General features: G+C 39.1%; 1 protein-coding gene across 5 annotated transcripts in view; it reads left to right on the top strand.

Moving 5' to 3' along the window:
• Positions 1-17009, top strand: part of cobl (cordon-bleu WH2 repeat protein) — a 231030-nt gene extending 214021 nt beyond the window's left edge. For 4 of the 5 annotated variants that reach the window (XM_078418551.1, XM_078418558.1, XM_078418565.1 and 1 more), the window contains exons 13-14: positions 3515-3748; positions 16022-17009. In XM_078418551.1, coding sequence (XP_078274677.1) covers positions 3515-3748; positions 16022-16111 — 324 coding nt within the window. In that variant the 3' untranslated portion in view covers positions 16112-17009. The remainder of the gene's footprint in view (positions 1-3514; positions 3749-16021) is intronic. The other variant, XM_078418585.1, reaches the window with a different exon arrangement.
• Positions 17010-17563: the final 554 nt, after the last annotated feature.

Raw genomic sequence — 17563 nt, forward strand, 5'->3', positions numbered from 1 at the left:
AGAAACCTTAAAAAGTTCAATATTTAAAACCAGAAGTAAAATCAGAGCTGAATAAAAACTTTAAATAAAATTGTGAATCACTTGATATCCTCACCTCTGGGTCTGAATATTGTGTGATCAAAACATATTCCAGGACATGTGGAAATGGTTTGCATTGCTTTTTCTCCTTTAGTTATGTGATAGAATAGTCTTGTTGTCTTGCAAATCTTGTTAGTGACAGGCGCTCATCTATTTTAGCTAAACACTTAATAATTTGGTATCATGCTTACTTTTAATAGACAATAGACAATAGGTGCAGGAGTGGGCCATTCGGCCCTTCGAGCCAGCACCGCCATTCAATGTGATCATGGCTGATCATTCGCTGATCCGTTACTGCAACAATCATCTGCAACAGATCCTGGCTGCCTTCAACAGTGCATACACGAAATGTGGACTAACCATCAACTCCAAGAAGACTCAGGTTATCTACCAATCGTCACCAACTGAGACAAATCGGAAAGAACCGTCAATTCAACTTGGTGAAACAACCCTGGAAAATGTGGATCACTTTCCGTACCTTGAAAGTCACCTCCTCCAATGTCGACCTTGATGACGAGATCCAACATCATCTTAAGTGTGCTGGAACAGTTTTTGGACGTCGTCAAATGAGAGTCTTTCAAAATCGTGACATCCGAACAGACACCAAAATGTTAGTGTACAAAGCAGTGGTGATTCCAACGCTCCTGTATGCATCAGAAACCTGGACAACATACCGACGCCATCTGAAATACTTGAAAAGTTCCATCAATGATGTCTTCGAAACAGCTTAAATATCAGCTGGGAAGACAGAAGAACCAACGTCAGCGTGCTGAATGAAGTAAAAACATCAAGCATCGAAGCCTTCGTCATCAAGAACCAACCAAGATGGAGCGGTCATGTTGCTCGGATGGAAGACAAGTGTCTACCAAAGCAAAGCTTCTACTCCCAGCTTAAAGAAGACAAATGTAAAAGGGGCGGATAAAAGAAGAGATTCAAAGATGCCTTAAAAGCCAGCATGAAGAAATGTGAAATTGACATCGACAATTGGGAAACCAATGCCAAGGACAGGAAACTCTGACACCATCATCCAAAAGGGAACAGCGACCTTAGAAGCCAATAGATGCGCATAATTAGAAGAAAAGAGAAGTAAACGGAAAGAGAGGCAGCAACAACCAAAACCCGATCTGACATCTGGAATTACCTGCCCTGAATGCGGAAGAACTTTCAAAGCCAGGATTGGACTCATAAGCTATCTGAGAGTTCATAAAAACAACGGAACGTAGACCATCATCCTCGACCTCGAGGGATAACCACAATATGTATATCCCTTACAATTGTGTGAGTTATATATGCTATTTATACTCAGCGCCTCGACCAATGAAGGCATGCATATTGTATGCCTTGTTTACTACTCATCTACTTCTATTGCCTATTTCAGGGAGTTATGGACTTGGACCCAATATTGATTCCATTTTTTTTGGTCTCAGTGAAGTGTGTCAATGTTGGAACTCTTCAGGGATATTCTAAACCGGTCTTTGAATCTATTTTCCTGTACACCACATGATCGTTTATCCTCAGTCAGCTCTTCATAGAGTAGCAACTTTGGTATTCTTTCATCAGCCATTCTTCTGACATGTCCTGCCACCTCATATATGGTTCATTCAACGATATAAAACTGGTGGTGAAGTTGGTTTGGAATAGAATCTGGGTATTTGCAATCTTGTCTTGCCACTTGAGATGAAATATTCTGTGCAGATGGGTCATATGGGAGTGGTTAAGCTGTCTGGCATGCCTGCTGTACACTGTCCATGTCTCGCAAGCCAAGAGTATATCCAAATGTCTTTTAAATGCTGTTTTTATACCTGCCTCCACCATTACTGTGCAGAGATTGTGAACCTTGGGAATTCTTAGAGAGATGTGCATAAAAGATTGTTTTATGTTCTAATCAGTGCTCAAACTTTGAGTGGAATGAGCTGTCAAATCTTTTTGTCCATTTGTTGATCGTGACATCTTTTAAAAAAAAAGGTTATTGGGCATTGAAATTATTTCTGCCATATCACCTTCATCATTAAGAAGGTAATTCTTAACTATTAATATAGAATGGACTTTACAAAATATTTAACTGGACCAGCCACACAAATGCATTAGAAGCAAGAACATATCAACCACCATGCATCCCATGACAAGTGACTCCCCTTTCTATTATCTTCAGGTTATAAGCCAATAAATTTGTATGCTTTCTTCAAAGAAAGTGGCTCCAGCTTGGTAACAGGTTTGGAGGGGATAATGATGTTGAATGTCATCATTGGACTCATGTCCCTCTGAATCATTCCTATCTATGAACTTGACCAAATCTCTTTAAAATATTGTAATTGTACTTTACCGCTGCCTCTGGCAGTTCATTCCATATATCCTCTGTGTGGAAAAACTTACTTTCAGGTCCCCTTTCAATCTTTCACCTTAAACCAATGCCCTCTAGTTTTAGATTCCACTTCCCTTCGAAAAAGACTGTGACCATCCACCTTATCTATGCCCGTCATGATTTTATATAATAAGGTCACCCACTGAGCCTTTGTCACTTCAGGGAGACCAGTTCCAGCCTATCCAATCCCTCCTCATAATTCAGGACTACCGGTCCAGCAATATATTTCCTGCATCCTCTCTTGCTCAATCACATCCTTCCTATAGCATGGTAACAGGAACTGCACACAGCAGTCCAGATTTATTTTTTGATATGTAGCATTTCCAAGCATAAGCATTATAATTTGATGGAACAGTACCAAACATGTTTCTGTTAGACTAGCCTGAAAAGAAGGTAGATGTGCCAATGGCATAAAGAATGGAATAATATTTTATTCTAAATACTTTCAGAGTTGGATTTGCTGGGCTTGCATTTGCTGGAGTTTATAAGACTTTATAAGAAAGTACTTGAATGGAACATAATATTTAAAAGGGTCCACACAGGATGGATGTGGACAGGATGCTTCCTCCTGAAAAATGAATCTGGAACCAGAGGTCATCATTTAAAAATCAAAAGTCATGGATTCAGATGGAGACATGGGGCACTTTTTTCCCTTAGCATCATGAACCTTTGGAATTCTGCTTCTATCTCTAGAAAATAAATTTGAGCATATTTAAGGCAGAGATTGATATTTTTTGTTAACAAAAGTGCAACAGGGATACAATGAGTAGATGGGAATGCAGAAATTACGTTACAGACAAAAGAGCCACGATCATGTTAAATGGCACTGGTTACTTTTCTTCTAATCCACATGTAGCATTAATCACAAAGTTTAAACATGAATATCACACATTTGCAGTTTGTTATCAAGACTTACTTTGAAAGTTTATGTTATTGGTATTTTGGTGCAAGGAAGTCATTTATAAATGTACTAGTTTAACCTACATTATTTTCTATTTGTTACTTGGAATGAATTTTCACAATTTTTCACGTGGTTCATATTTTTGGTGAAAACAATGTTTACTATTTTGACAGACAACTTCAACAGCTTGTAAAGAAATACAGGACACAAACAATATTGTATCTTCTGCATCAGCAAGAGAATATTCTCCACCAGAATCACAATACCTTCCCGCTCCACCTCCCCCACCAGCAGAATTTACAAAATCTGAACAGTTTTCAACCAAGTCTGTTGTTAATCAAGAAGATGCACGGACTGCATTAATGAAAGCAATTCAGTCTGAAACTGGTGCAGCACGTCTCAGAAAGGTATGAATTTTTAATCCATGGAAAAGGTCATATCATATCATATCATATCATATATATACAGCCGGAAACAGGCCTTTTCGGCCCTCCAAGTCCGTGCCGCCCAGCGATCCCCGCACATTAACACTATCCTACACCCACTAGGGACAATTTTTACATTTTACCCAGCCAATCTCTTTTCTCCCCTAACTATAATGGTTAACTAGTTACGTTCATCTAGTTTTCAGTAGCCTACATCAGGTCTCTGTATGCTGAGTATGTGAAGCAGGTTGCTTCTAACTTCTCAACATTAGATCATATACAAGAATTAATATGACAAAATAAGGTTCCATAACAAACCTTTGGGGCTGAAAGTCACTAGGCTAACGCAGATAAAATCCCCAATAAGATGGAGGAGAACCAGCTTCGGGACAATAGACAATAGATAATAGGTGCAGGAGTAGGCCATTCGGCCCTTCGAGCCAGCACCGTCATTCAATGTGATCATGGCTGATCATTCTCAATCAGTACCCTGTTTCTGCCTTCTCCCCATACCCCCTGACTCCGTTTTGCTTTGGTCCACTCAATACACAAACAAACACATTCAGGAACTATGTATAGTTTGCTCCTTGACTGGAAGTTACCTATTGTGAGCCTTAAAAGTAGCCTAGTATGGTACATTTGTAGGCTGTGTGTTTGTACAGGCTGCCATAAAGTAGGTCAGAATGCAAGATAAAGTGGCTTATTTATTCTGGTATCTGATAACATCATGGCCAGGGGTTCAGGAAACAGGAATAGGCACCACATCTTATTGCCTAAAACTTATGCATGGCCACTAAAGTTTTGGACGGTGGGCACTGGCATTCATATGACACTTGTTCAGTGCCCTCCATAATGTTTGGGACAAAGACCCATCATTTATTTATTTGGCTCTGTGCTCCACAATTTGAGATTTGTAATAGAAAAAATCACATGTGGTTAAAGAGCACATTGTCATATTTTATGAAAGGGTATTTTTATACATTTTGGTTTCACCATGTAGAAATTACAGCTGTGTATATATATAGTCCCCCCCATTTCAGGGCACCATCATGTTTGGGACACATGGTTTCACAGGTGTTTGTAATTGCTCAGGTGTGTTTAAATGCTCCTTAATGCAGGTATGAGAGCTCTCAGCACCCAGTCTTTCCTCCAGTCTTTCCATCACCTTTGGAAACTTTTATTGCTGTTTATCAACATGAGGACCAAAGTTACGCCAATGAAAGTCAAAGAAGCCAATATGAGACTGAGAAACAAGAATAAAACTGTTAGAGACATCAGCCAAACCTTAGGCTTACCAAAATCAACTGTTTGGAACATCACTAAGAAGAAAGAAAGCACTGGTGAGCTGACTAATCGCAAAGGGACTGGCAGGCCAAGAAAGACCTCCACAGCTGATTGCAGAAGAATTCTCTCTATAATAAAGAACAATCCTGAAACACCTGTCCGACAGATCAGAAACACTCTTCTGGAGTCAGGTGTGGATTTGTCAATGACCACTGCCCACAGAAGACTTCATGAACAGAAATACAGAGGCTACACTGCAAGATGCAAACCACTGGTTAGCTGCAAAAATAGAATGGCCAGGTTACAGTTTGCCAAGAAGTACTTAAAGGAGCAACCACAGTTCGGGAAAAATGGTCTTGTGGACGGATGAAACGAAGATTAACTTATATCAGAGTGATGGTAAGAGAAAAGTATGGAGGAGAGAAGGAACTGCCCAAGATCCAAAGCATACCACCTCATCTGTGAAGCACGGTGGTGGGGGTGTTATGGCCTGGGCATGTATGGCTGCTGAAGGTACTGGCTCACTTATCTTCATGATGAAACAACCACTGATAGTAGCAGCATAATGAATTCTGAAGTGCATAGACACATCCTATCTGCTCACGTTCAAACAAATGACTCACAACTCATTGGCCGGCGGTTCCTTCTACAGCAAGACAATGATCCCAAACATACTTCTAAAGCAACAAAGGAGTTTTTAAAGCTAAAAAATGGTCAATCCTTGAGTAGCCAAGTCAATCACCTGATCTGAACCCATTGAACATGTCTTTTATATGCTGAAGAGAAAACTGAAGGGGACTAGCCCCCAAAACAAGCATAAGCTAAAGATGGCTGCAATACAGGCCTGGCAGAGCATCACCAGAGAAGACACCCAGAAACTGGTGATGTCCATGAATCGCAGATTTCAAGCAGTCATTGCATGCCAATGATATGCAACAAAATACTAAACATGACTACTTTCATTTACAAGACATTGCTGTGACCCAAACTTTATGGTGCCCTGAAATGGGGGGGGGGGGGGGGGGGGGACTATGTATAAACACTGCTGTAATTTCTACATGGTGAAACCAAAATGTATAAAAATGGCCTTTATTAAAATCTGACAATGTGCACTTTAACCACATGTGATTTTTTCTATTGGAAATGTCAAATTGTGGAGTGCAGAACAAATAAATAAATGATGCGTCTTTGTCCCAAACATTATATCTGGAATTTTTGCAGATTGGATTCAGAATCTTGGATAATTTACAAAAATATCTGGGCAAGAGATCTTTGGAGGAATCGCTAGATTACCACAGATCCATGCTCTATCCCCACCCCAAACTATGTGTGTATCCAAACTTGGGCCAACATAAAAGCGCACCCAATCTTGGGCCTTTCAAGTTGCACATCTACTTTGGCAGCATTTGCACAGTTGACATCAGAACTGCACTTGTGCCAATTACAGCCTGTGGCTTGGAAAGCTCACTGCAAAAAAAAGCCCCCTGTTATATTCATGATGAATACTTTCATACCTCCAACCACACCATAAAGTAGATATGGTCAGGCACTGGAAATCAAAAGAACTATTACATTAAATTTTATTATCTTACATTATCTACAGAAGTACTGAATATTTTGCATCTCTCAGTCTATGCACACATTTGTAAGCATTCATGCATTAAATAGGTTGCTGATATCTTGTTTTGAAGAGCTGATAAATACATCCAGTCTCCTTCTGGGCAAAGTACTAAAGGGCCTGTCCCAGTTACGCGATTTTTAATGCGACTGCCGGCGACTGTCAAGGTCGTAGCGGATCGCAGAATTTTTTTTTACCCTACGACAATGTCTGCGACAATGACCATGACAATGCCGAGTCAGGTCGATACAAGTTACTTTTTTTGTGAAACTAGCACCTGGCTAAGAGATTACACCGTCTTCGGAAACATCACGAAATTCCCACGCTTACCTGAGCGTCAAACAGTCGCCTCCAATCCACCTGTCAAATGTCCTGACGGTAAATAAATTGGTTAAACAAAACTATCTTCTGGTATCTTCAAATGCCTTTTCTTAATTTTAGTATTACGTGCTTCTAAATGCATCTGCGACAAGGGTTTTTCAGTGAACCTCCAGCAGAACCAATGCGTTCCCGTGGGAGACTTGGAATCTGGTTTTAACGTGATGTCCGGGACTTTTCCGAAAGACAGCGAGAACCCAACTGCCAATACTGTTGTCCCCACTGCATTTGTACCAGCCTCCCCGGTATCAACATCTTTTACTTATCCAGTCCCGCTGAAAATCCCACGGCCACTCTTCCTCCCACTGTTGGGAGATCTGGTTCCTTGTAACCTGCTGCAGTCAGGTCGAAGAAAATAGACACTAAAAAGCTGGGGTAACTCAGCGGGACAGGCAGCATCTCTGCAGAGAAGGAATGGGTGACGTTTGGGGTCGAGACCCTTTCTTCAGACTGAGAGTCAGGGGAGAGGGGAAACGAGAGATCCTTGGATGTTGGTAAGGAACAAATGAATGAAAGATAAGTTGCTCCAGCTTTATGTGTCTATCTTCGGTTTAAATCAGCATCTTAAGGCAGGGTGAATGTACGAAGATTCCTGACCAGAGACAACTCTCTGCTATCCTAATTACTAATCGTTAAACCACAAAAGAAGCCACTCTGCTGGTGTTTACACTGTCACACCATCACTCGACAATCCCCTGCCGTTACAGTACGGTCGGCAGTTTATTAGGATAGCGGAACAGAATCATTTGACCAAATAGTTATTGACTGAAAGCAAGTTTATGTAGTTAAGCATTCGATAATAATCGCTCTATTGCTTAAAATCGACCAATTACTGGTGTCACTAAACTGCAACTTATTCAATTATAATGGAGGAGAGACAGCATTGTAGTGTCCGCCCCCATTCCGCAGCTGGCTGTTGCAGCTGCACTTCTGTCAACCGTCAAAACGGGTTTTGACAGTTCCTGTCAGACCTTGTCTTCTCCTGATCCCCGGTACCTGTCTCCGGTTGACGTTGGTAGTCGACAATGAAATTCATCCGTCCTCAGTACCAGTGACTACCTAACAAACCTGGAGACAACATGCGACCGAGCCCGCAATAAGCTACGATACTTGGCGACAAGCCAGCTGTCGGCAAAAAAATTCGGACAGGCAACTTTTTCTGTGATGCGCCGAGATCTGCTACGTCTCATTGAAGACTCCTCACGATCATGCCCACGACACCCAGGCGAACATGCGGCGACAGCCTAGTCGGCGGCAGTCGCCTTAAAATCGCCCAACTGGGACAGGCTCTTTAGGCTTTTTAGAATAGTAGTATTTTAACGTATTCATAGGGTGAATGATAGTATGCATGGCTTAGCTGAAGGAGACATATTTGATTTTCATTCATGTCCTCAGTCCTAGGCCATGTCTTGCGATTGAGAATCAGTTGTTGCTACTCCGGTTCCATAGGTTCCAAGGCTAGTATGGAAAATGCAGATTCTTCCACAGTGGGCAGAATTTGTCTGATGGAAGGCGGGTAGGTGGTTTCAGAAATAGTGACTTGCTGCTACTTGTTATGTTGGGGAATTTTTTCCAAAATATGCGCTCAAAATTCTTTGTTCCATCCTGAAAGTTTTTTCTTTACTTTGTAACTACAGAGAGAATTTGCAGCTGTATCGCAGGGAAAATCAAAATTAACCACCTCCTCCTCCAGCAAAAGTTGTTCTTCAAACGGCAGTATAGAAATGATCGTCCCTGGATGACAACTTTGAGAAATGCAGAGGGTTCTTCATGGGGTTTCTTGAATTAAGTAATTATCTCCATCATTTGAATGTCTTTGCCAAGTATTCGTCAAATTTGACTGAATATAGAAATTCATCTCTTATGCTTGATTTATGATATGCAAAGAATGATCCTAACCAATGGATCTACATAATCTCAATGAAGATTAGCATCAAACAATGCTGCATCATAAACCCAACCACTTTTTCTGATATTTGTTGTTGCAAAGTTGCCCATCGCCTCCACTCTGCATGAGTATAAATATGACCAGGGCCAATATAAAATGGCAACTGGAATTCTGAACCAATGCTTATGTTTCATAGACAGGACATGAAAATGCCGCATGCAGAACCAACTGCTCAAAGTCTGAAAAAAAACATTGTGGTTTGCTGCATCTTGCTCATCTCCTGTACAAAGACACCTGGTTGGAGAACCTGCAGCTCACAGCATTCTAGGAGAGGCCAAAGAAATACAGAATACTTTTCTGCAAAACTGTTGGCCAATTCAGGGCAATATCTCTTGAAAGGAATATTTTTACTTTTCTACTCAATATACTATTTTGCTTGTTTCCGATAATAATACATTTGAATCCCCAGGGACTTCCACCCACTCGCATCACTGTCCCTTTTCAAATAGTTCAGATTTTTTCTCTACTTTGAAATTCCATTGAATTATGCAACACCTTTGACAGTAATTTAAAAGAAATGGCAGACTAGTACTTGCTTCCATGAGTTTTGTGACAAATCTAAATATGTTACCATTCCCACGTTTATTTCTATACTTGTGGGCAGAGTTGTGCCATAGTCTTGCTTGGTCAATTTTATTTTAAACAATTTACTCTCAGGAATAGTATGATGTACGGAATCAAAGGATTTGAAGAGATCTGGCAGTATTGAGAAGTGGTCTGAAAATGGATAGCAATCCTTTTAAATTTTGTTTAACTTTCGGAATCAAACTGACAAGGGTACAAAGCTGGAGGGTAAAATCATTTTCTGATTAAAGGTCCTTTCAAGGAGGAACCATGGAGACATTACAAGTTTATTTCAATATTTTTATATTTTCTAACATTTGGTTCAGGTGAATAGTAGATCAAAATTGCTCCTAGAATACCTTCAACAATTCCAATTGATGTTTAATAGAATCACTTGTTTGATAATAGACGAGTATGGTTTACATAGCTGGGCTCTTCTCACCTGGATCCATATATATTATTAACCAATTTACCAAAATGAATTGAGACATATCTAACCTTGAGCTTCTAGCATTAAATAAATATGTTTTCCAAAATGTCTTTCTGGAGTCATCTGATATAAAGGGGTTGATTTTCAACTTTGTTTCAGTTGTGCAAATACAAACTGCACTCATTGACCCAGATATCTGGTCCAGGTATTTTAATTTCTAGGTGGCATTTACATTTGACTTATGGGCTAAGAAAAATAAAATCTGCATTTTCTGGATGTCATTTTCATCATCTTTCAGAGGCCTATTTCAAGTGCATCTCCTTAAACAGATTTCATTCAATTTACTGACAATATTGCTTTTAACTCCTGCAAAGTATAAAATGTATAGGAAGCAGGTCATTAGATTTCCTGAAGAGTCGCTTCAAAGTCTTGTTGAAAGAGGTGAAGGAGAGAAAGGAATTTATTTATTCCACCAGTGGAAGAGAGATTCCTAAATGTAAATTTATCAGCTCAGTAGCAAGAAAGGCGAGGTTGGTTTCACATTTAATTGTAGGATGTGAGTATTGCTGACAGGACAAAGTTTATTACCCAGCCCTATTTACCCTTAAGGTATAAGTGAGCTGTCATCTTGAACCACTCCAGTCTGGTGAAGGTATCGACAAGCACGATGGGTAGGAAGTTGAAGGATTTAAAAAGTGAAAATAAAATAAATCAGAGTGATTTCCAGATAACTGCATAAAGACATTTTTGGCTCGGAGGGGAGCATGCAGGTGGTGGTGTTCCCACATGCTTGCTATTCTTGTCTTTCTGCAAGGCATAGGTCATGGATTTGGGAGATGCTGAGAAATAAGTTTTGTGGTGTCTATGAAGCTTATTAACATGCAGCCACAGTGCTTGTGAGGTGAAGGGATTGAATGTTTAGGATGGAATATGAAATGATAATCAAGTTGACTGTAATATCCTAGATGGTTTGAACATTATGTTGTTGGAGTTGCTTTTTTGTAAAAACAAAAGTGGAGAGTATTCTTTCATATGTCTTAACATACATCCTCTATGGTGGAAAGTCCTTGGTGTCAGGAATGGAGTCACTTGCCACAGATACTCACCTCGTACAGTATTTACCAGGCTGATCCAGGTAAGATCCTGGTCAATGGCAACCATATCTCCATTCAGAGTGTTACCTGGGGTGAGATTTGCTGACTGTAATTTAGTTAATGGTGGTTAGACTTTCTCATGGTCCAAAAGTTAACTTGCGAATTATTAACAGGATATGATGTAGATAAGGGGTGCTTTATTTTTCTGAAAGAAATTCACATGATAAATCAATCAAGGAATATTGTGGAGGAAGGGTCAATAGTGAAGCAACTAAAGATGATTGTCCATAGAATACTCCCCCTAAGAATTCCTACTGCAATACCCTACATCTGAGATGATAAGCCTCTGAGAATTTCAACCATTTTCACTTTGTACTAGATATAATTCCAAACAGTTTCTCTTTGATTCCTTTATACTCCTTGTGCTTGGATGTCACGGGAAGTTACTCACAGCTCACCACTGCAATTTGTCTCTTTTGTCTGAACTAAGTCAGCAACATCGTGAATCATGTGGTACTGCCAAAGCCAACAGTGAGCTGTTGTGAGAAGACTACTTGAGAGCGCTGTTGATGGCCCCTTCCATCACTTTGCTGATGATCAGTGTAACAGCAATAATGCAGATTGGATTGGTTCTACTTTTTGCCGATAAATCAACCCTGGGCATTTTTTGATAATGTCAAGAGATACTCGTGTTACAAACGTGGTGAAACATAATGTTTTGAGGCATAATATAAGAAAATAACTGCAGATGCTGGTACAAATCGATTTATTCACAAAATGCTGGAGTAACTCAGCAGGTCGGGCAGCATTTCGGGAGAGAAGGAATGGGTGACGTTTCGGGTCGAGACCCTTCTTCAGACTGATGTCAGGGGGGCGGGACAAAGGAAGGATATAGGTGGAGACAGGAAGATAGAGGGAGGTCTGGGAAGGAGATGGGGAAGGGAGGGACAGAGGAGCTATCTAAAGTTGAAGGATAGCTCCTCCTATGTTTTTTTTTTTTTTAATTTAAATTTTGAAAAGCATATGTACAAATAGAAATAAAAGACACATTTGTTACAGAGTTCTTACATAGCTTCAATTTTTAAATTTTTAAAGAGAGAAAATAAAAAATAAAGAAGAAAGGAAAAAAACCCAAAAAAACTATAAACTATTGGGAAGAGAGAATAAGAGGATTAAAAAAAAGATATAACTATAAAAATGAAAGGGAGTAGATCCTATGTTTTGAGGCATAGTTGGCTGTGGATATGAATCTTCAGTAACAGTCTGCTCTCATTCCCTTGGTCACGAGTCAAGACTGTTTTGTTATCATATGGCCTGAAATGGAACAATTAAATTCTTACTGGCAGCAGCAGCACATCAGGTTTGTAAACACAGTACTCAATAGTTAATATAATAAACAAAAAAATAGCTGCATATCTTTCTGTATGGAATAAATTGATTCGGTTAAAAACAGGTTTGTGCAATAGTGGATTTTGGCTGCACACATTTGCCTGGTTGAGGACCCTGGCTATGATGAATAGAGCCTCTGATATTTAATTTCAAGATTATTGGTAGTGGTATATAATTCATCTAATGCAAGCTTCATATTTGCATAGGCTGTGATGTAAATTGCTGTCAGGATAACCAAAGTAAAAATTCCTAATGCAGGATCTGCCTGCCATGAGAGACCTTATCAAATGTATGTCCATGTATGCAGTGTACGCTGCTCTATGCTCATCTATCATCTTTGTTTCCTCAAAAAAAACTCAAATCGGGTTTGTAAGAGGTCTATGCTTTTGCAAATAAGAGTAACTGCTGTCCATAAGAACCTTAAATATTTTTCCTATTACTGATATAAGGTTCACTGATCTATAACTTTCTGGATTATCCTGATGTTCTTCTTAAACAAAACAACATTGGTTATCCTCCAATCTTCTGGGAGATTGGAGAACTAATGATAATACAAGATCTTGGCCAATCTGCTACCTTGACTCCCTCAGCATCCTGGGCTAGATCGCAGCAAGCTCGGGGGACATATCCACCTTTATGTTCTTCATGAGATTCAACACCACTTTTTTAGTATGAATGAATGAATTAATTAATGAATAAGTTTATTGACCAAGTATGTACACATACAAGGAATGTGCCTTGGTGCTCCGCTCGCAAGTATCAATATCTTAAACAGCATACCTCTCCCTGATCTCACTATCACCCACCATCTTCTTACTCAATAGAACCTCACCCATTTCCTTCAGCTTCAACATAAATTCTTTCCTTTGTCCTTGACTGGACGTCTCCTCTCTCCTTTTCCTAGCCATCCTCTTGGTTTTCAATGAATGAAAAAATGCCTTGAGATTTTCCTTAAGCTTACTTGCCAAGGACTCTTCATAGGCCTCTGAAACCCCTGTTTAAGTTCTTTCCTGATTCCTTTGTATTCTTCAAAAGCCTTGTCCAATTTCAGTTTCCGAAATGTGTAGGAAAATAACTGCAGATGCTGGTACAAATTGAAGGTATCACAAAATGCTGGAGTAACTCAGCAGGTCAGGCAGCATTTCTGGAGAGAAGGAATGGGTGACGTTTAGGGTCGAGACCCTTCTTCAGACTGATGTGACGTTTCGGGTCGAGACCCTTCTTCAGACTGATGTCTGTCGAAGCATCAGTCTGAAGAAGGGTCTCGACCCGAAACGTCACCCATTCCTTCTCTCCAGAGATGCTGCCAGAGATGCTGAGTTATCCCAGCATTTTGTGATACCTCAGTTTCCGAAATCCTACATATGCCTCCTTTTTTCTTTTTGACTTAACTTACAACTTTTTTAGTAAACCTTTTACTAAATTTGACAATAGTTTATACATGGAAGAATGGTAAAAGGAATATTAACTATTGTAGTCAATCCTAAACATCCTTCATTCTGAGTGTTGAAGTATGTAGCAAAAGGTTAGTTAGACCTGCAATTGTGCATTCCAGACAAAGCAATGCAGATGATTTTCCAGTGACAGCCCAGAAAGAACCAGAAGCAAAAAGCTCAGGGCTATGTTATTTTTTACAGCTATTTCTTTTGATGTGTTCTTCTTCGCAGTGTACATCAAAGAAAGGTGTAATGCTAAAAAAGATAAATGATCTGAATCATATTTACTATTTTTGGGTGGTTTGATGGAGAACCACTGGTCTTCTTATCGAGTCCACATTTCAAGATTAGATATTGTTCAGCCAGAACTGAACACATCTTCATTGTAGGCAGTGAGATTGGCAGCTGTGCATTGGTTTTCCAGTTGAGGGCATTTCAGCAGGTGTTCCATTGTTTGTGGTTCAATGCCACATTCGCAGGTGACATCGTTGGAGTTCTATCCCCACTTGTTTAGAGACACCTTGGCTCGGCCAACACCAGTTTTCAAATCGATTGAGGCATTTCCATCTGGCCTAACTTGCGTCTGCACCAGGAGGGAGTTGCTCATTTGCCACTGGTTATTTCCTGTTTGTTATTTAACTTGATTGTGGTATATTTTATTGAGAGCAGGTATTCATTCTTCTGAACCCTCTGAGCATGTGCCAGTCAGAATATACCTATTCTGCTTAATCTCTCCAATAAGGACAAACTCCAACATCCGTTTAAAAAATTTCACTTATTAAAAAATATTTTGATTTTTCTGTTTCTTCTCCCTTACATTTTTGTACATTATATTCTATCTGGCATGTCCCTGCCCATCCTCTTACTCTGTCTAAATTCTTAACAAGCTTCCAAATATCTTCCTAATAACCCACACTGCTATCCAGTTTCATATAACCAGCACATTTGGATATATCGAACTTAATCCCTTGACCTAAATCTTTGACATAGATTGTGAACAGCTGTTTCTCCACCATTTCCTACTGTATCCCAAACCAAAAAATATTTCTCCCTTTTAAACAATCCTGTACCATGCCAGTGCATGATATCAAATCCCAGGAGCTTCATTTTGTTTCGAACCTCTTCTCTGGCACTATATCAAATCCATTGATTCTCCCAAATCTAGTCTGCCACTTACAACCTCAAAATGGATTTGTCAAAATATAATTTCCTTCATAAATTCATGTTAACTCGGCCCACTCCTATTATTATTTTCAAAGTAATCTCTTACCACTTGCATCATCATAAATTCCACTTTTTTCCCTGCTAAAGATTTCAGGCTAACTGGTGTGTTGTTAGCAGATGTCCCTACGTTATTACTTTCTACGTTTGAATTAGTAAGAATTATTCTGAAAGAAAGGGAATTTTGGAACATGACAATCAATACATGTTGTTTTCATGCCGATCTCTCACAAAACCTTAGATACAGATTATCAGGCCCTAGAGATTTATCACTGTTCAGTCTCATGAAACTTTAGATTTTTTTCTAAAGCTGACTTCAATCATGTCCTCATTCAATCTCTGCCTGGAGCTTCTGACCTTTCACTGTGCTGCTCAACAATATCCCAGTGGCAAGGAGATGCAAAGTTCACATCAGCACCCTGAGCTGTTCAAAGGGTCACATGTGAAAATACAATTATTTAAATCAATTCAAACAGTTTTAAAAATGCTTGTACCGGGTATTTTGATTGTGGTGAACTGCAGTGGCCTTCAGAGTATTCTGGGGTAGGAGCTCAATATCTGTGCGCGAGATCTACTTGTGTCGAGGAAAGAACTGCAGATACTGGTTTAAATCGAATGTAGACAAAATGTCTACATTCACACATTTAAAAAAAAACACATTTTGTATCTACTTGTGTCTGCTCCTTTCCATGGAGGTGGACATCTAAAGCTACTGGTACTTTATATCCAGAACAGATGGGTGCTTGCAGTCAAGCTCAGTGGCCAGCAGTTTTGGAGAGTGGACTGAATCCGGGCCAATGTGGTGCATTACTAATGTGAGCTCTCCTATTAGACTTAAATGAAAATATAAATAGTTTGTTACTGGTAATGTTTCAAGCTTCTTTCTGTTTTAGGTCTCCATTCCCTCAAATACAATACAAATCAATGGAAGAACAAGTTCTGTACAGATGTCAAAATGCTGGACTCCTTACATTTCTTCATGAACAACACTGCAAAATTGTGAAAGTATGATAAAAAATACTTAGATATCACAGAAGAAAAGAAGAAAACAAATGTTTGCACACTCGCCTTTGACAAATCCATTATCTAGTTCTTTGTTGTTTAAGTCACCAAATGCACAGATTTTTTTAAAGTTGAGCTCTTTATCAGAACTAAGGACCAAATTCACCTGTACTAATATATTACTAATTGTGTGCTAAGAAGTCCTTGTAAGTGGCAGGGTATCTTATTTCCGACACAATAAATATTCTGCAGATTCTGAAATGATTTTAAATTGGTAGTTCTCATCATACTTTTGAACATAAGTTTGAACCAACAGTGCCAACAATATGCTCTTTTCTAAATCCTGCAGGTGAAGTGTTGCATTACCCAGTTTCTAATAAAAACAATAAAATACATTTTGTAATTTATGATATATTTGGTATTCTTACCTTGTGCTGACAATAACTTTCATCCTTTGACAAAATTAAAATTATAACTTAGTATGTTAAATTGCCAGTTGGAATATTTATTCTTAACCCCCATCAAGAAAATCAACAATTTAATTGCAAATCTTTCTACAATTTTGAAGCATAACATACCCGCCACGAAATTCACAGACATTTATTTTTCAATTGCTGGCTGAAAACTTGAGAAATACTATTTGTGATTTAACAGTTCCTGAGAAGAAAAAGGTGTAACTTGTATCTGTTTAATGTTCATGTGGCTTATTATTTCCAACCTGTGCCGTAGTTAAAGCTTGGTAAGATTAATGACATGTACATTTACTTAAGTAACAGTACAGTGTAATGTAAATTTCTAATATACTGTAGAAATAAAAAGTTTTAAGTTGGAGCTATACCTAAAGCAGAGATTTAGCACTATATTAACAATATGTATCTGATAAAATAAAATTACCACCAAAGACATTCTTCATCTGGTATATGACACCACCATCAAGCCATTTAAGGTACATTGATATCGTAACACTGAAAGCAGTATGCCCTTAATATATTGAGCAATATCACAAGTAACATATCAAATTTCAAAGCAATCTCTGTGAAGTGTAATTAAGAATTAAGGAACAGTAACACAGCCCTTTGGCCCACAATGTCTGTGCAAAACATGATGCCAAATTAATCTCCTCCACCTGCACGTGATCGTATCCTTCCATTCCCTGCATATCCAAGTGCCTATTTGAAAGCCTGTTAAACATCACTATCATGTCTGCTTCTGTTACCACCCTGACAGTGCCTTTCAGCTACCCACCACTCTGTGTAAAGAAAAAACTTGTCCCACATATCCCCTTTAAACTTTCTCCTTTTGCCCTCTCATTATTAGACATTTCGACCCTCTCACAATTTTATATACTTCTATCACGTCTCCTCAACTTTCAATAGTCCAGACAAAACAATCCAAGTTTGTCCAAACTCTCCTTGCAGCAAATACCCTCAATC

Source organism: Rhinoraja longicauda, chromosome 2 (genome assembly GCF_053455715.1).
Source record: "Rhinoraja longicauda isolate Sanriku21f chromosome 2, sRhiLon1.1, whole genome shotgun sequence".
NCBI classification, from domain to species: domain Eukaryota; kingdom Metazoa; phylum Chordata; class Chondrichthyes; order Rajiformes; family Arhynchobatidae; genus Rhinoraja; species Rhinoraja longicauda.